We start from the raw sequence: 26,804 nt of genomic DNA on the forward strand, positions 1-26,804 counted from the left end.
ATGAAACACCAATAGATTTATTTAGAATACAAGTTGAAACTTTAAAAACCCCAAATGGACTCTCTTGGAGCAAATAGGAGCTTCTATATATGTGCAGTGTGAGGAATCATTGCATAGTCCTGCTCCACCGGTGATATGATTGGTAATAGCACTGAACTGTGGCAAAATTGCACATTAAAGAACATAATGTTGCAATGATGATGTTATATTGGATCTTATTCATGAATAAATGGAAAGTAATTCTTGTAATTCATCAACTGTGATCTATGATTAAAGGCCTCATTATCACTTAGAAAATGAACTTAATGGAAAAATCGTAATGAGCAGTGACAATATTCCTATGAAGTATCCCTCTGGGAATCAAGAGACATATTGCCTGCCAAGGCCAGATTTCAGTTTTTAAGGTTTTCTCTCATCAAAGACACTGATGGGCACAGGGGTGACACTAGAATTAGGATGGTACCAGAGTCATCTATCTACATTAGACAGAGTTTATCTGCTATGTGAACATGGGTCCAGGAAAGTCAGAAAAATGCGAAGTAGGCCTCTGCAGGTTGTCACTGAACATTTGTAAAAGATTGGGTGCACTTCCAGGAAAGTCCTTAACAAACAAGAATTGCTTCATTGAAAGAACTTCTTGTTTTTACCTTGAACAAGTGGGGCGGGGGCGTGTGCAGTGGGAGACCTGAACTGAAGGGTGCATACAAGTCAAACTTAAACATTATGAATCCCTAATTGTTTCCTTAAATAGCCCCTCCACCTCACCCATTTTTCTCGAAAATGTTGGAAGTCATATTTGAGATGAATTCACATTTATTCTGGTTTGTTTGCAAGCAGAAGTGGATTGACACTGGCTTCACTAAGTGCACTTGGACACAGCCTAAGTTGGCACCTCCTGAGCCAGAGGAGCAGGGAGTGGAGAGTGGGCACAACCATTCAGTGGCCCCTGGGGAGACCTCGACACCCCAGGGGTAAATGCTGGCTGTCTCAGGACGGAGTCAGTGCCAACTGGAGACCCATCTCTCAGCTTTGGTCGACTTCAGCCATGGTTCCTGAACCTCACCCACGTATTCCTCATGGGTGCTGACTTCTGAACGTGCAGAAGCATTTCTCAGTCAGTTTATGGCACAAGGCAACTCATTTAAAATATACTCCATTAAAACCCAAAAGCTATGGAATGGCTTTTAGATTGCCCTGGAGGCACATCCTTGTATATAGTCTTTGCTTCTCTGTCGTGATCTGTCTTGGGGTACGGATGTGTATACACTACTTTCCTTGTCTTTGAGTGGGTACATGTGTGAAGATACAGAAATACAGTCACATATCTATATACGTAGATTTATAGTCAAAACCTACAGCCATAGGTATTGTCTAGTAAATGATTCTAGAGATAGAACTATATACATTTTGCTTTATTCTTGCTTTGATGATATTTTTATACAATTTTATATGCTGTAAAAATTTTTTAATATATTTGCTATTTTCATTTGTAGAGCCTGGTTAGGTTTTTATCAGCTCTTATGCCCACTGTACAACCAGATTCTCCCCCATCTGATATAAGCGTCCTGCCTTTCTCATACCCTTTCTTTTTCCTTTTCCTTCTTTTCTTCTCCCATTTTTCTACATTTCACAAATTCCTTCTTTTGCCTCTGTCCAGGTAACCCATTTCGCTTGCATCATTTTATTCCATAGAAACACAAACTAATGGGAAAAATAAAAGCACCTTGTTCCAGTGTAGTTCATGTGAGAAAGTGTTGGGTATCAAAGGTGGGGCAGGGGCAGGTAGGGAGGAGATAGATTGGGAAAAAGACACAGGGAAAGGAAATGCTTACGAGAGGTCAGTTGCCCAAGGCTCCCAGGGTAATAATATAATGTTGCTATCATCTTCCTTAGGGGGAGAGCACAGTTTTTGCTCTCACAGGGTTTTTCTCCCTAGAATGCTCTGCTCTCACTGTGGGTCTATAGACTTTCTCCTACTAAGGGCTTGGCCATATGTGAATGGAAAACTCAGCTCATCTCAGCCTTAGGTGTTGCTGCTGTTCAGCAGGATTTGTGGGAAATGTCTGGATTATATCAAGGACATTAGCAAGACTCAAAAGGAGGCGAGCAGAACCAAAACCGCAAACCTTATCCCAGATTATAGTAGTTCTTTGGAAGCATAAGGAAGAGATTTTTGGATATATTCTGGAAATGCTCTTCCTAAAGGAAAGATGGTAAAATGGGCTTATTTTTATTTCATGGTGGTGATAGAATGTACTTCCATGATGTCAAATATGCTTCTGGCAGATAAAATGCAGGTTGTAATCCACATTTGTACATCAGAGGGCAAGAGGTTAGCCATCCATTCTAAGGAAGAGTGTTCTGTTCCCTACGATGCTGCTTTGTACTAAAACAACCTGTTCAAACACCATAGCGTCATATCCCCCAATGCAAAATTAAATCATATGGATGTCATGTAGAACAGAGTATACTAAGCTGCTCTCAAAAAAATTAAAGATGTGTTTATTGTAAATCTTTACTGCTCAGATGAGCCTGACAGTCTTTCAATGTATAATTTTCCTCCAGCATCTAGTAATGCCTAAGTACTTGTATGTTCTTCTGATTACCAAATAAAAACATTGAGTTAACCTCTTAATTGGAACTTGAAAAATGAGAAGGCTGTTTTTTCTTTCCTTTAATTGTTTTCATTGTTGTCCATGTTCTGTCCCAGATACAGGGCTGCCCAAACTCACTCAACCATCTGTCTCTTTTGTATTACCCCAAATGCCACATAGTACCCTGGTAACAAGTGCCTTTGCCTACACATGGGAAGATATACACAGAGTATGACTGTGTTGTGTTTCATATAGTATTTTTTGACTATAAGAGATGAGGTGGATGGGAGAAAATTGTCAAAGGCATAAGAAATCTCAGTATTCATGGAATTAGGCTGGTTTCCATATATTTAATTTTCTTCAAGGTACGATGATATTATGCTTTTACAGCCCTGCAATGCTAGCTTTCAAATTCTAAACTTTTCTCTTTCTCTCGAAAGGGCTATACTTGGCAATATTTTCCTCCTCTCTAGCCATGAACACAAGGAATCTGACTAGGGAATACAGATGCTTCTTGACTTACAATGGGGTTACATCCTGATAAACCCATGATAAGTTGAAAATATAGTAGGCTGAAATTGCATTTAATATACCTAACCTACCAAACATCATGGCTTAACCTAGCCTGCCTTAAACGTGCTCAGAACACTTACACTAGCCTACAATTGGGCAACGTCATCTAACACAAAGCCTATTTTATAATAAAATGTTGAATATCTCATGTAATTTATTGAATGCTATACTGAAAGTGAAAAACAGAATAGTTGTATGCAGTTTCTACTGAGTGCATATCGTTTTTGCACCATCATAAAGTCAAAAAATTGTAAATCAAGCCAATGTAAGGGGAGCATCTGTAGTCCTTACCCTCGTTGGTGGGGATACAAGTGGCTTCCATCTTGTATGGCACCCAACCTGACTCTTTCAAACAGGCCCCCCTAAGAAGGAGCCCCCTGCTGGTGGTGATGCATATCACACAAATGCCACCCTGTCGTCTGGGCCTCCTCCAACTCCACTGGATTATTACTCTGGTAAATGGTGCTGTGAAACATTCATTGAAATATTTATTTAATTTTTTTTTCTTAAAGCAAAAACAGAACTTACTCAATTTGGAAAATATAGAGAAATATAGTAAGAAACTTAAAATCATTTGTAATACTCCCTCCAATAATTAATCACTGTCAATGCATTACTGCATTTTCTTATGGTCTTTTGCTATGTGTTTTTACACAGTTAAAGCCATACAGCCTATTTAATTTTGCATTATGGTTCACATAACATTGGACTGTAAGCATTTACCTGTTTTTGAAAAACTTTTCATTAATATAACTTTAATACCAACATAATATTAATATTTCATTCTGTGGCTCTGGCACAATTTACTTAACCACCTTTCTGGCTGTTGGGCAATTAAGTTATATGCTTTTATTTTTTGCAGATGTAAATAATATAACCATGGAGCTCTTTGCGTATAAGGCTTTGTCACATTTCTGAATATCTCCATTGGATGTATTTCTAGATGTACAATTACTGGGTCAAAAGTTGTGGGCATTTTGGGGGGCTTCTCATTCATAGGCCTAATTCAAATTCAAAGCATATTCAAATATTTAAAAAGTCATATTTAAATAGCATATAGTGTTGCATATCTGAAGAGCTCTTGTATTTCTGATCACTGTTCTTTGTGATGAAAAGACATAATCAAGGCACACAAGAGCAAGCATAGTATATTGATGGGGCTGTATCGTGGAGAAAAAATACTGTTAAACACTCTGAATTTGCAGCTCTAATTTATGTACTATTGGAAGACTACTCAGGGTGGTGCGGGTGGGTTTGAAGCCCTCTAAACACAATCTAAGCAAAACTTGGACTTCTCTTGATACTCTTTCTTGAAGGGCATGAAGGGGCAATGATGATTTGTTCTGAGGCCTCAGACAATGTGCCCAAATGGAGCACAAAGCAGATGTTGCCAGACAGGCTTAGCAATAATGATCAGAGGCTTGTGGATATCAGAAAGGTAGTCATTTGCAATATGCTAAAAGGAGGAGATTGAAAATGCCCAGTACGTTGACAGAAACTTTCCTACCTCAGTCTCTCAGCATCCACCTCTGCCCTGTGGGACTGGTTGTGTTATAATAACATTGCTGTCATCAGGCCATTAATAATGATGACGTTTGGTCTCAAGGGCTCTTAAATCACCCTTTCCCCAGCAGGCTTGAGCTTGGCCAGGCTAACCCTGGCCCATTTTGCAGAAGGGAAATTATTTGAGGTTAAGCCACAAATCACTGGGGTTTAGCACTAACTTCATGACGTCCCACATCTTAGGTGTGTGTTCACCCTGAGGCGGATAGCCTTGGTTGTCACTTCCATCACCGTCTTCTTCTCCAGACCCTTGATGAATTGGATTCATTGCCCTTTAGCTGAACCAACCAAGGACATTAATTTGAAATATCTGAAAGCTATTCGTTTGTCAAAAGATACCTCAAGTTACACAAGCTGTGGTGATGACATTTCTGCCCCAAGCTGACTGATTGGGTTGTTTACTCTTTAAACAGCTGCATGCCTCGGGTCAAGGACAATGTAATTCCTGACCTTAAAGTGCTTATTTCCCAAAGATGACATATTAGCTACTTTACACACACACACACACACACACACACAGGGACCCCTATCTTTTTTCTTTTTGAATATAAACTAATAACAAATACTATATTGCACTTCACAGTTTTTGCTAAGGACTTTCACACTTGTACTCCCACTTGATCCTCACAATTATGTCCTGAAACTGATATCTTCTAAATTTTGTAGATGAGGCAAATGAAACTTAGCGATGGCACCACTGATGTAGTTCATTTGTTTTTATTTTAAGTGCCTCATTTGTAACATATTTAAGAATTCTAAAATCACATAAATTTAATACATTGTATTTTAAAAAAAATTTTGCAGAATAAAAACCAGTTGCATAAAGTAGAGCTAGTATAGATAGAGCCAACCAGAGCAGTTGTTACTTAGTGTGCAGACAATGCAGGCTAAATAGGCCTCTGCAGTTCCCAGCATCGAGTCACAAACTGGGTCTGAGCATCGTGGAAGCCTAAGTAAAAATGGAAAGAAACCATTTGTAAGGTTCACATAACCCATGAGGATCAAGCATACCAGTTGTTCAGAAGAAAGAAGGCTACCCCTGACAGCCGGAGGAAGCATCTTCTCTGAGTACTCCCTGAAGGCAGCCCCTCTCCCTCGTGGCTGCAGATCAGGGAACTTTAAACAGTGTCCCTGCCCAGGCCCCAACCGCAGACCACTGGGTAGCATCTTGCGGTGAAGGGCCCGGGCGGGTGTCAGCATATATATATTTTTAAACTCCCCCAGATGATCCTAATATGTAGCCAGGATTGCAAACCTCTGACTGTAGATATCTACAAAAAAATGCAAGAGCCACTAACGTGTTAGTCTGTCCCAAGGCCTTCTGCACACACGGCACCATAGGGCACAGTTTAGTGGAGAAGCTCAATCTGGACCTGGATTTTCCAACTCTGTTTCTGATGGTTTTTTCCCCCTGGAAATGGGAGGGAGTGAGAGAGGTACGGTCCCGTGAGTGGAACTTTGAGTAACGTGAGAGGTAATTTGGTAGCTGCAGAGGGGAAAACGATTGCAGGGATACAACCTCAGTGAACTGGGAGGGAGTCTGTGGGAGGCTGACTCAGAACCTGACCACCCCCAGTGGTCCGTGGTGCTGCCTGAAGGTCAGCAGAAATCACGAACAGGCTTATTTTATACATCCCTGCCTGCTACCTGGGTATGACTCATGACTGTGAGAGAAGGGGTGGTTTCATCCCTTTCCTGATATACCAAGTATTTCATCAAGCATGCAGAGAAAATAGCACTTCCAGAAGGCCTCGCAGTTCTGCTCTTTCACTTCCCCAAGGCTCCCAGAGGTCCCCATCTCACTCGGTGTCTGCAAAGAAGATACCAAGGGGGTGAAAAGCTGCTTCTAGGAAAAGCCATCAAGCTGCAGGCTTTTGGAAGATGGCAGTAGGTTATTGAAAAACACACACACACAATTGCACCAAGCATTCCTATGAAATAAACTGGCAGTAGTGAATGTTTCTATAGGCAATACACTTGAAAGCTTGTAGTTGTTGAGTACTTTGCAGATTTTCAAGTACTCGTGTAGGCAACATTAAATGTGGTCTCTCAACTTCGCAAGAGCATCCCTGAGAAGCAGAGTGCCGTATTTCCCACTAGTTAGACAAGAAGAAGGAAATTTCTGTCCCACAAGGTTTTCCCAGCTTGCCTGACAATCGGTCACCTGGGGCACTTGTGAAATATCCAGGTCCCCAGGAGTCCCCTCCGGAAATGCTGTCTCTTAGGGCTTGGTCAGGCCTGGGAATCTGGTTTTGTTTTTCCTTTTTTGTTAAAATAATTGTCTCAGGTTTTTCTTATCCTTAGGCAAATTTGGGAGACTGTACTTGGAGGAAACCTAGGTAATGGCTTGGCCAAGAAGCAGGAAAAATTGTGGGGAAGAGTTTCTGTAGGTTTGAACTTTGAAGGATCTTGGCTTAAATTTTGCCCCGCCACACACACTCAGTAGCTTTGTGCAAATTATTAATACTTAAATTCCCTCTGTCTCTAAATCCTGTAAAATGGGAGTAATTTTACTGGCAGAGTGTTAGGACACTGTAGGCACATTTCATGCTTCTGAGCTCACACAGTGCCAGGGCCATAGTCACTGCGTGATACGAGGGAGTGACTGTAACTAATGGCCAAGCAGCCCAACTGCGACTCGCAGCTCTGAATTAAACATCGAAGTCCTGTCTCCGTCCTAAAACAGTGGTTCTCAGCTGAGGGCGCATTTGTCCCCAGAGGGCATGTGTCACTGTCTGGAGGACACTCTGATTGTCACGACTAGGGAGGTGTTACTGACGTGTAACGGGTAGAGTCCAAGGATGCTGCTGAACATTCTCCAGCACACAGGGCGGCCCCCACCACACAGAACTGTGCGGCTTAAGTGCCACAGTGCCGCTGTGGAGAGACCCTGTCCCAAAGGCTCAATGAGGCAAGTAAAAAGTTTTGTGAGTGGAGGGATAAATGCATGAGTCATTGGTGTCCCCACAGCAGGGGCGGGTCCGGTGGGATGCAGAGACGTTTCTGATGGAGCAGGAGCAATGTGGGAAGAAGGCAAGGCCAGAGGCACGAGTGCGCATCCTGGTAGCGCCCCCAGTCGGGGCGATTTCCTGCACGCTCAGGGTGCACCATACTTCTTGTAGGATGCAACTGCAACGTGAGTGGCATCCACTGGGGTTGTGCAGCGAGGCAGCTCTGGCCCTAACCCTTAGTATCACTGTGGGTAAATCTTTCACCCTAGGAGTGTCCAACGCCTCATTAGACCCACGATCATTAGACCCACCGGTGAACTTTTAAAGTGAAAATTTCTGGCTCTGTTCCCCGGAGGTTCTGCTTTAGGATCCAGGCACGGACCACGGAAGCCACATTTATGGAAATCAATTCAGAGGATTCTGAAGTGCAGTTCCAGCCACGTGTGAGCCCTCTGTGTTTTCCGCCAACTCCGACATCCAGGGCATCTGTAAATCCTGGAATATAGAGAAATAAAGTCCTGCCAGATACAGCTTCTGTCACCTCCTGAAAATTAGCAGTTTTTGTCCATCTGCGGAGTTTGCATTGATTTTCTATTTTTATTACTATTAACACTGCTACAACTGCCAGAAATCATAATAATTAACAGTAACACAGAACATCAGGGTTGGTCCCCTGTTCTGTAAGATTAAAATGCAACGATGTCAAACAACATCCAGGGTGTATGTGTCCACTTCTCACCAGGTGTTCGGGGGTAGGGACAACAGGCCACCCATCGCCCCCTCCGGCCCCCGCTTCTGCTTCCTGGATGCCGGCTGGTCCATGGCTCACCTCGTCATCCTCACCAGTGGCCGTGTCGACAGACGGGGTTTTCTCAGTCAGCACAACTTCCACTCACACTCACACCAGGCCTCTGCGTACAAAGTAGACTTTACTAGAAGTAGGGGAAGCTGTGGGGACTCTCAACAGGAGTAACTTAACATCAACTCACGCATGTCCTCTGCCTGAGTCCTCCCTGCACCTTGCCAGCTCAGGCTGCAGCCACCTCCCTCACTGCCGGAGTCTGGCTTCCAGGCCTTTCTTCCCACTCTAGATGGCAAAATGAATGAATGAATGAATAGTGTTTATGCTCACATGTAAAATATGTGTGTATATGTGTGTTTGTATGTAGATATATGTAAATGTGTGTGCACATATACACAACCACATATGTATATACATTCGTACATATATAAATTATAATTTTTTTGCGGAACAACTCAGCCCTTCTTTTTTTTTTTTCCATCCAAATACCTTGTTTAATAATTGAATCAAGGTCACAGAGGAAATTAACTCCATTCCAGTCTTTCTTAGCAGCAGACCCGACAGGGTTGCGCTCAGCCCTTCTTTTGTTCTGCTCTCTTCTTACTGATCGCATCCTGGGGTTCGACTTTTCATTTCCTCGTGGTGACCCATTAAACTGTTTATATGAACTAAGATACTCCCCTTCCTAACGGGAATTGTCGCCGGCTGCTGGGGAGCGCAGAGACCCCCTACCCTAGCACTTGGGCAGTCTCCTGCCATGCCCGACACTCTCACATCTTGTCCCTCCCATCCTCACCAGAACACCTGGGTGGGATGGTCGTTATTCTCATCTTGCAGATGAAGACCTGAGCTTCAGGGAGACCCAGTTACTTGCTTGAGCTCCAGGAGCGGATATAGGGCCAAAACAGGGCCAAAATTCCTGCTTCCTTAAGTCTAAATCTAGAACTTTCCCTTCCCCAGCTGGTAGTGCTCTGCCCTGGATGCACATTAGAGTAATCTGGGGGGCTTGAAAAATACCCATGCCAGACCTCCACCCTGGTACTCTGGGAGTGGCGCCCAGGCAGCTGCATGTTTAGGAAGCGTCCCTGGTGACCCTACGGTGCAGCCCTGCTCAGGGGTGCATTGGTCCCCAACATACCAACCTGCCGACCAGAGGAACCAGCAGAGTTGCTCCCGCCAAGGTAAAGGCCACTCTCGCTCCTGGTTGTTCTGGACCATAGAGTATGCGCCACCCCACAACCTCACCCAACCTTCTTCTGTATGTTGTTTTCAGACCAAAATCTGATAGCATTCCAGGTGAACAGTTACCTGTCCAGCACGTCTGTCCACCATCCTGCTTTTACTTATCCTCTTTTTCTTCTTTACAGGCACAAAGCGACGTTCTCACGGCTCACCTGCCCCAAGCACTAGCTCCACGAGTCGCCTTACCTTACCAGGTGGGTAAATCTGGCGTTGCACCATTATCTTAGTGACCGGCGACAATGGGAAGGACTGGCTTCTCAGGAGTTGAGTTTAGCAGTTGACAAACTGAGAGGCTGGCTCTGTGTGTGTCCACTCTATCCACATTTGTGAGGTTCTTCCAGGAACAGACATAATATTTTCATGGTTGCTTCACAATCTCTTCTACTCACTGAAGGAAATAATAGAATCTTGCTCCTCCTTGTTGTTCATCTGGACATACTATGGAAGTATCTGCCTTTGAGATGCAGATGGTACAGGGGAAGGAGTGTGAGTCCCTGGTGAGGTAGGGGCGTAGGTTCAAATCCCAACTTTGCCATGTTCAAGTTGTGTGACCTCACATATACTTCCTCAGCTTCTTGAAACTTCTAATGTGTCTGAGTGATGAGCTTATAAGTTTAGCATAGTATTGACACATAGTGGGTGCTTATAATTATTAATATCTATACTATTGAGAAATATGGAAGTTGTGTGTGACCTGAATTGTATCCTATCTAACAGGTACTAGAAAATCTTCAGTATTCATGATGATCACGTGTAATTACTATTCCATATAAAGGGCACCCACTGGGCATTCTGTCTTCATGCATAGGCTTGCATTCTGTTCTACAATTTAATTTTTATAAGTAAAACTTGGGAAAAACACATCTGTTTTGGGAGAAGGAAAGGGTGTAAAAGGTAAACAAAGTCATTGTAAAAAAATTGAAAAATAATAAAAATGATAAGGAGAAAAAGTGTTGCCAATAATGCTACCACCCAGAGTTAACCAAGATTACCTCTCCATCTAGTCTTTATGAAACACTTTTTCCCTAGATTTGAATTATGCTCTAAGTGGAGTTTTGTTTCCTCCCTTTTAAAATTTATCATGACGCCATGAAATTGTCTCCATGTTATTAAATAATTGGTCAAATATTTCAATGATTGACTAACATTTCCATGATGATGCCACAATTTATTTATATATTTATTGATAATTTGGCATTTATGTAACTTGCATTTTTATTATTATAAGTAACCTTTCATGCCTGTGCATAAATAATCTTCTGAGTTTGTAAGTATGGATGCAGTACACATTCCTGCAGACAGGATTACTAGCTCAAAGAATACGTACATACACCGTGTTTCTCCGAAAATAAGACCTACCCATAAGAGAAGCCGTAGCAGATTTCTAGGCATTTGTGCAATATAAGCCCTACCCTGAAAATAAGACCTAGCGATGGGCGTGGCTACGCAGCGCATCTGCACAACCCATGCATTTCGTCTAGGAGCAGTAAAGAAGAGGAGCAGCCCTTCTCATCTGCCCCAGAGTGACAGCTACTATCCCATAGGTGACTGGAAAGGTGTGGGCAGCCCCACCAACAAGGTCAGCTCCCCCTGTCATATTCTGGCCATCCTGTGCGTGCTGCAAGCTGAGGCTTTGAGGGGAAAGTCTCCTCAGTGAAGGGAGGAGCGGGACGCTCCGCTTTAGGTATCGTGTGTCCCCAGGGGGAAGAAGGAAAGCTGTGGCTGCCATTTTACTATGATAATGTGCCAGAAGAAGACGACTTAACTATATTTGAATAAATGTAGATTGTTGTACCATTCTTTAAAAAAATAACACATCCCCTGAAAATAAGCCCCAGGGTGTCTAAATATAAGACCCTGTCTTATTTTCGGGGAAACACGGTATTTAGGTTCTTAATGCATTGTTGTGAAGGTGACTTTCAGAAAGGGAGTATTAATTTATACTTTCACTGTGAGTTTGCATATTTCACTATCCCCTTGCTAATGCTGAGCATTATTTTCAATACTTTACCAATTTGATAAGAAAAAATGATATCCATATTCAGTTTGAATTTATCTTTTTTTAAAAACCTGTTTTCTAATGTTAATTTATCATTTACATTTCTTCCTTTTGTAATTATCATATTTCATCCATTGTAAGAGGCACGTTGCCTTGCATTTCAACCTCTCTGAAACTGAGATGTTTTGCAATCAATGGTGTGTGATAATTTAATTAGCAACATTTTTTTTCTTGGTAGCACATGGAATAATAGTTCACTTTATAATTAGTGGCATCTTCGAGTAAATGAAATATAATCTATGTCTACCTGCTTTTCTAACTTCCAATTCTGTAGCTCCCCTACCCCAGTTCAGTAACTGGACTGAGTGTCCACTGAGTACCCTTGAACTTTTCTTGCTTCTGTGGCTGTCTGGGACCCTCCTTACCCTTTTCTTCCCTTGGCTCATCTCTCTCTATGCATCTTCTCCAAATCATTCATGTAGAATTAACATCACATTACAATGATTTGCTTATAAGTTCCTATACCTGTGGACAAGTGGATTTTGCCATGATAGGGACTGTTGTGTTCCAGTGCTGCCAAGGTGATGGGCACATGTCTGGTACTCACGAATGTTTCTTAGCTGTGCGTGCAGACAGGTGTGTGAGCAAGCTCCCATTTAATTTATGACTGTATGGACAGGAACCATCCTCAGCAAAAAGGCTCTTTTTAAAGTTTGGACTTGCTTCAACGATACTAACTTGATTTTTAGTACTTGAGTAGACCTTGCTCTGTAGTCTCCGGAAGCCCTGTGCATCTCGTCTCTGCTCATTGGTTGTTGTGCTCTTAGGACTATAGAGCATTAGGAGGAAAACAGCTTTAAATCAGGCAGCTCTGGTGGGAGGTGATGATGTGTGCTCCTCACAAGGTCGTAACATTGCTGCCTCAGGTGGGACCTCTGAGGTCATCTGGTCATCATCTACAAGAATGTGCAGTCTACAGAAATGACCTGGGTCCCACTTGCTCTGCTGGGGCTGGCCAGCCGGGTCCCAAGGCCTCTGACTCAGCATCATAGTCACCTTGTCTTTGGCCTTAGATGGGCAGTCTAAACTGGTCCCAAATTGGGTGTCTTAGGTTCAGAGTTCTGACCTTTTCCAAAGCCTGTGGGGAGGAATGGGTAGTTCTCAAAACACAGACACAGTTAACCATGCTTTGACTAGCAGACCCACTCACCTCACTCATAACAATGCCCAGCTCTCTAATCTCCCTTCAGACCACAGGAATATCTCAGAGAACCTACCTCTGACTCAAATGCCTCAAGGGCCTGTCTCTAAGCCCAGCTAGTTCCCACTCACAGCTCCACCCAGGATATCACATTGCAGCTTTTAAAAACCTTTGATTATACAGCCAGTGAATGCACATAGTTGGGAATTTAGGGTTTATGCATTATTTTCTTCAACACCATCTAAATGGCCAGATCTGATATAATCAAATCAATCAGCTGCAGACTAATCCAATTCAGTCATTAAGAGATGAAAACATTTGATGAGAATTCCAGGTGAGATGGCCTAGTAAGTTCATTTTTTGGACACACACTCCTTTGCTCTAAACATATGCAAATAAAATAAATTTTCCTTCCTTCCTTCCTTCCTTCCTTCCTTCCTTCCTTCCTTCCTTCCTTCCTTCCTTCCTTCCTCCCTCCCTCCCTCCCTCCCTCCCTCCCTCCCTCCCTCCCTCCCTTCCTTCCTTCCTTCCTTCCTTCCTTCCTTCCTTCCTTCCTCTCTTTCTCCCTTTCTCTCTTTCTCTCTTTCTTGAAGGCCAATGCCAGAGACAAACAGCTCTGGAAACCAGAAACAAAAGGGAACTACTACATAGTCTGCAGATTGACACCACAGGACAGGAACCATGGGACAGCTTCACATCTTGGGCAGGGAGTGTCAGGAAGGACTTTGAAAGTGCTCAGGGAATACTGAGAACCAGAGCCAGGAACATAGCCTGCATACAGGGCATAGGGTAGCAAGGCTTAAAAAACTGTTGCTGACCTGTTTCCTTGAAGCTACAGCTTAATAATACTAATAATAGAGGAAAATGTTGGAAACACTCTCCTAGACATCGGCCTAGGCAAAGAGTTTATGAAGAAGTCCCCAAAGGCAGTCAAAGCAGCAACAAAAATAAATAAATGGGACATGATCAAACTACAAAGCGTCTGCACAGCCAAAGAAACAGTCATGAAAGTAAACAGACAACCTACAGAGTGGGAGAAAATTTTTGCATTGTACATATCCGATAAAGGGCTGATAACTAGAATATACTTAGAACTCACGAAAATCAGCAAGAAAAAAATCAAATAACCCTATTAAAAAGTGGGCAAACGACTTGAACAGAAACTCTTCTAAAGAAGACAGAAGAATGGCCAACAAACATATGAAAAAATGCTCATCATCTCTAATCAACAGGGAAATGCAAATCAAAACCACAATGAGATATCACTTAACTCCAGTGAGAATGGCCTTTATCAAAAAGTCTCCAAATAACAAATGCTGGCATGGATGCGGAGAGAGAGGAACACTCCTACACTGCTGGTGGGACTGCAAACTAGTTCAACCTCTGTGGAAAGCAATATGGAGATACCTTAAAGTGATACAAGTGAATCTACCATTTGATCCAGCAATCCCATTACTAGGCATCTACCCAAAAGATCCAATGACACTCTACAAAAAAGACACCTGCACTCAAATGTTTATAGCAGCACAATTCATAATTGCAAGGCTGTGGAAACAGCCCAAGTGCCCATCAATCCAAGAATGGATTAATAAAATGTGGTATATGTATACCATGGAGTACTTACTATTCAGCTCTAAGAAACAATGGTGACATAGCACATCTTATATTTTCCTGGTTAGAGCTAGAACCCATACTACTAAGTGAAGTATCCCAAGAATGGAAAAACAAGCACCACATATATTCACCAGCAAACTGGTATTAACTGAGTAGCACCTAAGTGGACACATAGGTACTACAGTAATAGGGTATTGAGCAGGGGGGAGGGGGTGGGTATATATATACATAATGAGTGAGATGTGCACCATCTGGGGGATGGTCATGCTGGAAACTCAGATTTGTGGGGGAGGGGGGAAAGGGCATTTATTGAAACCTTAAAATCTGTACCCCCATAATATGCCGAAAGAAAAAAAAAAGAAAAAAAATAATACCAATAATAAGCTGTTGGCCTAGAGATGGAAGGACATTGAGACAGATTTTTTGCCAGACTAAGGTAGCTTCAGAGTTGGATCTACAATATCCCACTATGACTGTGGGGCATTAGCCATAAAATGTCATTATTAGTCCTGGCTCTGATGTGGAGATTTAAGGACCAGGTGGAAGTAACCACAAAAGGTAGAAGGGAAGAGAGAGAAAGAGAAAGAGAAAGAGAAAGAGAAAGAGAAAGAGAAAGAGAAAGAGAAAGAGAAAGAGAAAGAGAGAATACAAAGCCAAAATATCTTCTACTTAAAATTAACCAAAATTCCACAGGCAACAAAAGAAGCAGTATATAAATTGGACTTCATCAAAATGAAAAACTTTTATACATCAAAGGACACTATCAACAGAGTGAAAAGGCAGCCCACAGAATAGGAGAAAATGTTTGCAAATCATGTATCTGATAATAAGTTAATGTCCAGAATATATAAAGAACTCTGTCAACTCAAAAGCAACAATCACCCAAAACCCCAATTCAAAAATGGCCAAAGGACTATAATAGACATTATTTCAGAGAATATTTACAAATGGCCGATAAGCACATGAAAAGATGCTGGGCATCACTATCATTAGGGAAATGCACATCAAAACCACAGTGAGATACCACTTCACACCTATTAGGATAGCTACTATAAAACAAAATGAAAATAAAAACAGAAAATAACAAGTGTTGGTTAGGATGTGGAGAAATTGGGACCCTGGTATATTGCTGGTGGGAATGTAAAATGACATAGCCTCTGTGAAAAATGATTTAGCCAAAGACAAAGTCAAGAAGGAAGGAAGTGTGGCTTGCCATGGGAAGAGCACTGTAGGTTACAAAGCAAGGGGCAGGGGTACAGGGTGGGAGAAGAATTGGTGCCTGTAGCATAGTCTACCACTGAAATCAACAACTGGAACATGAATTTCTTCTGGATGGAGTTAATTTTTGGTGCAGGCTGTCAAACACTTTGGTATATTATTGGGATACTCATAGAGCCAAATGGAGGAATAATAATCATGAAAAAACAATAATGTAAAATTGCACAGAAACAAATCAGAATAGAGATATGTAAAAGAAATGATTCACAAAATGAAATTTAAAAAAGAAAATAAACATACAGTCATTCAAATTAAAAAAAAGAAAAAAACTCCGTTGATGGGATAAATTCAAGGTAGAACACACCGGAGAAGAGAATTAATGGTGGAAAATAGTCCTGAGGACTTTACACCAAATACAACATAGAGAGGGAACCATATTTAAAAATGAACCATAACACTCTTAGAAGAAAACACAGGGATAAGCCTTCATGATGTTGGATCTGGCAGTGGTTTCTTAGATGGAACACTTAAAGTGCAAACAACCAAAGAAAAAACAGATAATTGGACTTCATTAAAATTAAAACATTATGTGCTTCAAAGATACTTACAAGAAAATGGAAAGACAGTCCACAGAATGGGAGAAAATATTTGCAAATTATATATCTGATGAGGGTATAGTATCTAGAATATGTAAAGAATTCTTACAATGCAACAATAAAAAGATAAATAACCCAATAAAAAGTGGCAAACGATTTGAAAAAAAAATTCTCCAAAGAAGATATACAGATGGCACATAGCACATGCAAAGATTCTCAACATCATTAGGGAAATGCAAATCAAACCCACAATGATATACCACTTCATAGGCACTGTGATGACTAGAATAAAGAAAAGTGGTCATTCACAAGTGTTGGTGATGATAACAAAGATGTGATGAAATGAGAACACTGCTTGTGGGAGTGTAAAATGGTATAGCCACTTTGAAACATAGTTTTGTGGCTTCTCAAAAAGTTAATCAGAGTGACTTGAATGAAGTACTAGCATATACTACAACATGGATGGACCTTGAAAACATTTGCTAAGTGAAAGCCAGACACAAAAGATCATATATTGTATTATTCCACTTATATAAAATATCCAGAATAGGATATTTTAATCCATAGAGACAGAAAGTAGATTAGTGGTTGTCAGAGGGTGGGGAGAGGAGAATGGTGAGTGAATTCTCATGGGTATCAAGTTTCTTTTAGGGGTGAAGAAAATATTCTGGGATAAGACAGTGGTGAAGCTTACAAAACACCATAAATATAGTAAAAACCACTGAACCATTTATGCCTCAAAAGGGTGAATTTTATGGTTTGTGAAATGCATCTTAATAAAAAAATTAAAGACCATGGAAGAGAGATAAATAGCTCTAAAATACATCTCTTGGGAATTCTGGTAGGGTATGGAGAGAGTGGTGGGAAAAGAATATTTCAACAAATAGATGGTAATTTCCCAGAAGTAAAGAAAGGCTCAAATTCTTAGATGGGAAAGGCATCTATCTCCATTGCCAAACTAAGCAAAAACAAATGTATACCTTCAGACATTGTGTGAGGTTGCCCAAATTACACCAAGGGCGAGAAAATCTTAAAGCTATGAGAAGCTGATATGTTCAGGGAAGATGCAAGTAATCAATTTTCAATCAACTGACAGCAAAATTTGCATTGGCAACAGTAGACACCAGAAGAAAATGAAGATATATCTTCCATGTATGGAGGGGAAATAAAATATTAATAATATGTAATAGTTGAAATATCTAAATTATTAGTTATGAGTGAAGGCAAAGTAAAAATATCTTCAGATATGCAATGACATAATGTACCACTCACAGACCTTCACCAAAAGAATTATTAAGGAAAATACTTCAAAAGAAGAAAAGTGAACCCAAAAGGAAGGTGTGAGACACAAAAAGTAGTAGTAAGCACATAAGTAAATAAAACATGTTGGTACATTCGAGTAACTACTGACCATAAAATAATATCCATTTTTTTTGTTTTAAATAGTATAGAGAAGGTATAGATGGAAGGAGGCATTTTTCTATATGGAGTTAAGAAGTGCTAAGATCTATCTCGTCTTTGGGCAGAACTTAGTAATTTTATAACTTTTTAACACAAAAGGTCAACAGCAAGATAAGTGAAATGGAACCTATAGCATTGCTATGAACTGAATGTTTATATCTCCCCCAAATTCATATGTTAAAATGTAACCCCCAATGTGATGGTGCTTGGAGGCGGAGCCTTTGGGAGGTAATCAGGTCATGAGAGTAGAGACCTCAGGAATGGAATTAGTGACTCTATGAAGAGACCCCAGAAAGTTAGCTCACTCTCTTTTCACCGTGAGGCTACAAAAAGTCAGCATTCTGCAACCTGGCAGAGGAAGAGAGTTCTCGCCAGAAACCAACAATGTTGGCACCCTGATCTTGAACTTCCAGCCTCTAAACTGTAAGAAATAAATTTCTGTTGTTTGTAAGTTCACCCGGCCATGGTATTTTGTTATAGCAGCCCAAGCTGACCAACACTAGCATCTAAATTGGTAAAGGAACAGCAACAAAGAGAGTATAGAAAATGCAACACCTTAATAGAAGGCAGAAACGAAGACCAAGAAGCAAAGAATAAAGAATGACACAGAATAAAATTAAATAGAAATAAATCCAAAAATATGAGGTATAACAGTAATTACAAGTGGCTTGCTTTTAAAATACAGAGATGATCAGATTAGATAAACCAAACAAAATCCCACTCTATCCTGCTTTTACAGTACATACTTTAAAAAAGACTTTTGCCATACATTAGGTTTGCTTTCCTATATGCTTAAAACATTTTATATTAAGGAAGTTTTAAGTGAAAAATCTGTGGCTGTTTTGCAAAACAATTTTGTTTGGTTTCATTCACGTAGACATGATCTTACATATATTTCCAAGAAATGTAACGCCTTTTCTTTCTAACCTACTGGATGAGATGATGTTGGGATATGAGGATTCAGGTATTAAAGAGGCTGATGCTCTACCAACTGAGCTAGCCAGGGAGGCGCTGGATTCAGGTATTTAGAAAGTTCTACAAGTAGCATGTCTCAGTCCAGAAACCACCACCAAGCACTTCATTAAAGAACTGCTTGTGTGGTTTCTGAAATTATCTAAGGGGACATCCTGGAGCTCCAGCACCAGAAAACTGCTCTGGGAACTTCGCCTGGATTCCTTGCACATCTACAGCAAAATGACTCTTGCATGGTAAAGTCATAGCCACCTGCAGCCATTTTTTTCTAGAGCCACCTTCACCTATTGCTCCATGGGATTTGTGAACGCAGTCAAGCTCCATGGGTGGGGCCATCGGTGATGGAGAACTAGGGAAATGTTGGCTCTCGCGAAGGAGTGTGTGACCCAGAGCTTCACCGCCACTAACAGTCACAACTGCTGATGATTATGACTAATCAGTGACTTACTTCTGAGCAGATTCCCCAGGGCGCCTTGGTCAGATCACTTTCCTGAAGTGATCCCTGAATGGAAAGGTACGGTACCGTAGTCACTTGTGGATGCCGATAGCTGACAGCCCCTCCCAGCGTGCAGCTGCTGGCTTGCACTGTAGTCTTGGCAGTAGATGCTGCTCTGCTTCTAAACTCCACTGCCTGCTGTAGAAAGAGTTTGTGTGTTTAGATGCCAGCTGGCTCGCAATGACATTATTGTGTGTCCTGTTTCAGGGGACTACGGATAAAACGTCCATCCAGAAGACTCCTCAGAAGAAACCTGACCAGCTCTGAGGTCTGAAGACGTTTTAGGAAGCTTACATTTCTTTTACCAAAACAAAATATTATACGTTGAATAATTAATTTCAAAAAAATGATGATTGCTGATAGCCCTAATACAGGTTTTTAACAACAGATATTTTGATATGTATTGTACACCTACACATATCAGGGACTGTGCTAGGCTCTTAATAATATGTATTATTTCTCTGAATCCTCACAACAACCCTCTAAGGAAGGTACTATTATCTCTATTTCACAGATTAGGAAACTGAGGCACAAACAGATTAAGCAGCTTGCCCAAAGTTATCAGGTGGCAAGCCTGTGGTCTTTTCTCTGAGATTCATTTCAGGGGGTAAAGACCGAAGCTAAATACTCCACACTATAACCACTTTTCTTTCACACTTGTATTCTGTTCTACCTGGGGATTAGATCCATTCCCCACATAGCAATTTCGAGCACGTTGTTGGGGCATGGGGGACCCTGCACTATTTTTTATGTGAAGACTTGAGTATGTGTTCTCTCTGCAACTGTCTTCTACCTTGAGTTCAGTCTGAAGGATGACAGTTGTCACTTACTATGGTCTGATCAAGGCTTATAGTTATGCCTTGATTTAGCACTTCAGAGCCTTATCATCCTGAAGAAATTTATCCTTCCACGCTTTTTTGAAATCGGTCCCTGTTAGTGTGAACAGAGGACACAGAGCTACTGATTAGCCTTACGTTTCCAGTCTTCACAAGCACTCGTGGAAAATGCACATGTTAATGAGAAAAATCAAGCATCAGACTTAGCCTGTGTGATCCTCAGACTGCATTCCTCCAGTGGAAACAACATGAGTATGCACTGTGTGTGCCGGGGCAAACAAAATGAAAACAAAGAACTAAATTAAAGACGGTCATCTTTTTTGAGGGAGGTCTTTTTTACTCTATTTTTATATCCTCAGCATTAAATCATGAGGTCACAGGGCACTTGATAGGCAGCCATTGTTTGAATGAGAAAAGAGCTGATTTTCCAGCTTTAGTTAATGGTTTCTGATTCCTTCCCTTTCACTACTTGTTAAGGGAAAGGGGGGCTTGAAACTATGCCTCCATGCCTCCTCGTAGTGTCCTGAGGCCTGCCGAAAGGAGCTGAGGATTTAGCATTTGTTTAGCAAAGATTTGCTCAGGACTCAAACTTGAAACTCAGAGGAAAGGAACTTGCTGACATTCCTCTTAAGCAAACCTGAGCAGCAAATCTAGGTATCAGGATACTGCTGAAGCGAGGGAGAAATATGAAGCTCTGTAGAGCCCAGGCGGCTTTGCCAGCTGGCCTATATTCTAAGTGATTCATTTTTTCTAAAGTAAATGGGAGATGTGTGAAGGTTACTGAGTGTTAGGTAGTTTATTCGCTCATTAATTATTTCTCAGCACCAACTGTTATCAGTAGATTAAGTTCTGGGGATGCAAGTGTGGGACGCACTCTGTCCCCGTCCCCGGAAGGTGAAAGGCGGGACTGAATTATCTACAGAATAAAGCACAAAGAAGTATCTCAAAGTCCAGGGAATCAGTGGCTCAGGAATGGCTTTCAGTGACAGTGACTCAAATAATAATTATGGCTCAGCGTAATGAATGCAAAGAGTCTTAAGGATCAGAAGTGCCCTTGACATTTTCCTAATTACATCAAGATTAGAAGTCAGGGACCGGAACTCCTTCAACCCCTGTTGGTTGTCCAAGCCACACTTCCCGTCCTGACTCCCAGCACTCTTTATGCTGTAGTTAGGCATTATGCAAAGTGACTGAATGAAGCCCCATATTTTTACATTGCATAAGCCGTTTACAATGTGGGCTAGGCGTTTCTGATTTGCATAAAAGGTGCTTGGTTTCAGCGAAGGGGTTCCTTCAGGCACCTGAATGGAAAGATCTATATTTTTTTTCACAAATGTACATTTTGGATAATTGGCCATTTGTGAATCAACGTGGTGTGTTCTCTGCCAAACAGTCACAAATAAATTAATTAATCTCTTCATTGTGTGGTGAGATCTTTCATGCAGTAAAATCTAGTACTGTGGAGAATTACGTGACTTTTCTGTACTGGAATGAGAAAGCCCACCAGGGAGGGCACCCTCACAAGGCGCCAGTGTGACCCTCCATCTGCCGGGAATAATGCTGGCATATAGCCGAGTGGCAGCGATGGCCCAGACTGGCATTGCGCAAGACAATGCGCTACATTTTCTCACTTGTATCCCCTTTCAAATCCTCATGACAACCATGCAAGGCAGTTACTATTTTTCCCATTTAGAGAAGGAAGAAAAGAAACAAAACCCTGAGTGCTAGAACAGATTAATTATTTCCTTAGGATCTCACAAAGAGTAGTAGCTTAGCCCACTGATGTGCCCCAAGCCCATGCTTCTCTCATAAGACCACCTACCACTCCCAAAAGTAGACCTTGATGGGGTCATTTTCCTGTCACGGATCTTAGCATGTGGCCAAGATCCTTGGGCTCCACTGCCAAATAATTGATTATTTCAGGGATACTTGTGGGTAGGGTGTGGGGACCAGTACTTTTCAAAGCTCCCAAAGCAATCTGATGTGCATCCAGGATTGAGAACCAAAAGTAGGAGAAAACAGCCTCGGGGTAGCCACACCATGTAGTTTGTCTGTACCCTGTGGACATATGTTCCTCTGGGGACCTGGAAATGCCAGTCAGGCCGTCTTCCATGACAGATTTGTGGTGGTTTGGTTCGTGCAGTTATCAACTCAGCTCCTTCTAGACAGTTGCTCAGACATCGGCTTCCTATCCCCTGTGCTCTTTGCTTGGTGAGACGAAAAAACAGAAGCTGTAGATAATCTAACATTCTCGTTTTCTTGAGGTAAAGTCCTTGGAGAGCCAGAGTGTTTAAAAATGTAGATAATGGTTTAATCATTCAAGTTTTTAATATAAAATACACCTTGAAGAATTTGAGAAGATTATTGCCTTAGACAACACTACATCTGGTGCACATGGTTTAAGAGCAATTTTTCAGTTGGGTTAAGGTTGTTCAATTGTATTTTTATGAAAGGAAGGGACTCTTGTCAATGTGGCCTCACTCTAATGCTTTTGTGCCTTGGGGAGGCAAATGAGTCCCCTAGTTGGGAAGGGATACTGCTATGGAATTTTCCTGGAAATCGCCAGCCCTCTAGATGATTCCTAAAACATAAGACTTCATCTGAGGAAAGAGATGGAAATTGATACTGAGTGAGACCTGCTATGTGTTAGCCCTGTGCTGGCTGCTCTCACGTGTGTGATTTCTTTTCATTCTCACCATTGCCCTCTAAAGTGTGTATTATTATCTCCATTTTTTTTTTTTTTTTTTTTACTGTGAAACTGAAATCAAGTGTCCTATAAGTCACATGGGGCAGAGCCCGAACTGAATCTGGCCACATTCCAAGGACGGTGGGGAGCTGCAAATGAGGTCATGGATGCAAAGAGCAGGAAGGAGGAGATGGGAAAGATTTAGACAGTAGTTCTCAAACTCTGGCACAGTGGAATTATCTGAAAAGCTTTAAAAAACTTGTGAGGCCTCAGTTCCATCCCCATAGACTCTGCTTTTAATGAGTGTTCCGGGGTACAAATTGAGCACTAGGACTTTCAAAAGCTCTCCATGTGCTTCTCATAAGCAGCCAGAGTTGCCGAACTACCAAGTTAAAGGTTTCACCTAAGGTCCTGGAGCTCACCTTGCTTGTTTCCACCAGCCTAGACTTTCAGAATACCTGTTAGCACTCCAGGCTGGCACAGGTGAAGGAAGAGCAGTTATTTAAGAGACCCTTTTAAGGCCAGGCGCAGTGGCTCACGCCTGTAATCCTAGCACTCTAGGAGGCCAAGGTGGGAGGATTGTTTGAGCTCAGGGGTTCGAAACCAGCCTGGGCACCAGTGAGACCCCATCTCTATTAACAATAGAAAGAAATTAATTGGCCAACTAAAAATATATAGAAAAAAATTATCCGGGCATGGTGGTGCATGTCTGTAGTCCCAACTACTCGGGAGGCTGAGGCAGAAGGATCGCTTGAGCCCAGGAGTTTGAGGTTGCTGTGAGCCAGGCTGATGCCATGGCACTCTAGCCCAGGCAACAGAGTGAGACTCTGTCTCAAAAAAGAAAAGAAAAAAAAGAAACCTTTAAATCAGAACCTTTATGTAGTTACTTCCTGAGCCATAACCACAAACGGTATTGGCGGGGGCTATGATTTACTTTTGTTTTGGGGGAAGCATGATTACAGCTTCAAGAATCCAGTATATGACACAGGTATATTCTCAAATATTGATAGTATCAATGATGTAAAGTTTTGACTTGACTTTTTTTTACTTCTTATGGCAGTTATTAAAACTTACTCTGAATTTTAGTGCAAGATTATTTTAAATGTGGGAAGATGGGTCTAAAATCTGACTGCTTGGATGTGAAGCCAGAATGCGACTTCTTTCTCGTGCTGGCTGTGTGAACTTTGGCAAGTTACTCAAGCTCTTTAAGCCTCAGTTTCCTTACTCAAAAGGGGGGTGATAGTGCTTGCCTGCAGGATTGTAGTGAAGATTAAAGGCTAACTGATGTTAAATTCTTAGTACTGTGCCTGGTACACAGTTAGAACAGTAACTGTCATTATTATAATATGACATACGAATATGTCAGCTATTGTAATTATTTTACCATGGTGGTTCCAGTCTCAGTTCTAACATTGTTTCATCCTCAGTGGGGCTCACATTAGCATTGCAATCCCTTGCAATTCAAGACTTTTGGATCATTTTTGTGCATTTTGATAAGAGCTTTCCACCACGAATGGATACTGATTTCAGAAATGGAACATGTGGAAGTAGGGTTTTCTTTTCTTTCATGTAAAACAACATTTAAATGACAATAAATGATTATTTTTATCTTGTTAGTGTCCATTTGTGTGTGTGTGTGTGTGTGTGTATAAATGCAGTTAGAAAATGTCCATAGATGGAAATGCATTTTTTCAAAGGTCCTGTCATGACATTAGCCTTGAAAGAGAAGAAAACAAATGTCCAACACTTCTTTTTTTAAAAGCTGCTAATATCAGAATTAATCAGAAGCTAAGAGTAGACCAAGTTGTTGCCATTTGAGGCGATGCTCTGTAACACAGACTCAGGAATTCGCCACATGAGGATGCTGTCACACTGCAGTGTGATGGTTCCAAAAGATCACGCTGAAGTCACCATGGATTGAAAGAGCCAAGACCAGTGCTACTGGAAATCATGTTTAACTCAACAGAATTAGGCCAGACCCAAGTGTGGATAAGGACTAGTGAGTGTTCTCCCTGGCTCGCTCTTACTTAGTGCAAAACAACAGAGTGTCCCAAATTAATGACTTACGATATGAGATAATAATGATAATGAATTAATACAGTTTTTCTGAGACTATTTTCTGCTGAACACTCTATAAGACGTTCCTGCTAAAAAAACAGGCTCCTTAGCCAAATAAAATTGAAAAAAACTATATGTTATTGGCTGTTCTCAGGGATTCATAATTCATGTTGCCATTTATTTACAAAGCTGGTAAGTTTTGGCAAGAAGATGCTAGCTCAACTTGAACTTGGTTAGAGTTGACCGAGGAAGCCCCCCCCCCCCCCCCGCCTCCATCCACACCTGTTACGTTCACAGCTATATTGAAGGGTGCTTTGGGAAACAGTAGACTAATATAAAAATCTTAAAGAAGGAGATTTAAAAACTCTCATATCTTATTATCGGAATCCAATTAATAGCTGTGTTAATTGATATATGAATAAGTCTGAATTGGTTTTCTGAAGAAAAATCATTTGGTATAGGTGTTTTTTGTGCAAAAAAAAAACAAAAAAACAAACCAAAACAGTAGCCACCAAGCAAAATTGTCTGAGAGAGACAGAGAATAAAAGATAGGTTGATGGTGCCAGTGGAAGGGGAGAAAGTCATGGACATCTTTGGGAGGACTTGTGGTGTTTATGAAAAAGATGAGAGTTAAACAAATGAGAGTTAGAACCCGTAAAAGAATATCCACTTTATGAAAAGCAAACATTGCTTGGAATTGTAAATAAAAGATGGTGATGTGTCAATTTTTGTCTTGAATGTTTCTTTTTCTGAGCACATTTTAAAGTAATATAGATAATGACTTTCCCAAGTTCAAGCTGTGTGCATAGGTATGTACCTTTGTCAAAATCTTCATTAACTAGTGAGATCGTTTTCTCCAGGCAAATTGCTCTAAGAGATGAGAGCAGACCTTCTGAATGTGTCCCTAAGGGGAAGGGGTCCATACTGATGGGTGAGAGTGGGGCTCTGTTCCCAATTCCTTCTTCTTGACCAGGGGAAGGAGCTTGTATTACTGGTTGGGGTCAGCTGTGGGAAGTACCCAGTCATTGAAAGGAGGAGGGTCAGACCCCTTCCAATGCCTCAGGAATAGCCAGAGAACACACGAAAGCACCTTCAGGAGGCCACACCAGCACCCAAAAGAAAGCCACATTAAATTCAAGATGGTGCCCTCATGCCTGGCACTACTGTTGTGCCCTGTGCTCAAATCACGTTCCACTGCAGAGGAAAAAGACAATGCATGCACACAAAACAGCGCTGTATGAAATTTTCCTTTTCCCCATATTTTGAGTGAGGGAGACAGCAGGCATATAAGTATTTCCACAATCTCAGTGGGGAGCCGATCTCTGTCAGCGGGCTCAACTCTATTTGCAGTGACTCCAGTGGCAAGGAGAGTTTTTGTTCTGATAATCAGAATTCCAGCAATCGGTGAATGTTTCTTCACGCTGAGAAGTGGGAAATTCAATAATACTTTGGCCGAGTTCATGCTGAGCAGCGAAAATAGAATGAATGTGGAGAGGGACTGTGGTTTGAAGAGCAGTGAATCAGCCAACCCAGACGTTCTCAACAGTCAGCTTTTAATCTGAAGCCCTCTCCTGTCTTCACTCCATTCTCCAGGGTAACAGCACTGTTTTTATATTTGTTCCTAGAGTGTTTGGTGCCGTAATCCCTTGTTCACCCTAAGAAATGGAATTAAGCACTCTGAGATCTTAAGAAAAAAAAAACCTATTTTCTTCTATATTATTATAGAATATATATTATTATGTCACAGCAGGGCCATTTGCTGAAAGTCTTCACTTTATGCTACGATAACTCAGAAGGCAAAAGTTGGCTTGGATATCAAAAAGCTTGTAATAATAGTCATCACTTACACCTGAACACTTTTTTCTTCTGTAATCTGTTGGCTGAGAAAAGTATATTCAGCTATGGGCCCTCTGAGATGTCTAGTACAAAAGCCCAAAGAGAA

General features: G+C 41.4%; 1 protein-coding gene across 4 annotated transcripts in view; it reads left to right on the forward strand.

Annotated features, from left to right (window-relative positions):
• Positions 1–26,804, forward strand: part of PDE1C (phosphodiesterase 1C) — a 521,012-nt gene that overhangs the window by 488,443 nt on the left and 5,765 nt on the right. For 2 of the 4 annotated variants that reach the window (XM_076006322.1, XM_076006324.1), the window contains 2 exons: positions 9,851–9,919; positions 19,490–25,074. In XM_076006322.1, the coding sequence (XP_075862437.1) occupies positions 9,851–9,919; positions 19,490–19,503 (83 nt within the window). In that variant the 3' untranslated portion in view covers positions 19,504–25,074. Of the gene's footprint in view, positions 1–9,850; positions 9,920–19,489; positions 25,075–26,804 lie in introns of those variants that run through there. The other 2 variants (XM_076006325.1, XM_012779005.2) reach the window with 1 other exon arrangement.

This window comes from Microcebus murinus, chromosome 9 (assembly GCF_040939455.1).
Source record: "Microcebus murinus isolate Inina chromosome 9, M.murinus_Inina_mat1.0, whole genome shotgun sequence".
Classification (NCBI taxonomy): Eukaryota; Metazoa; Chordata; class Mammalia; order Primates; family Cheirogaleidae; genus Microcebus; species Microcebus murinus.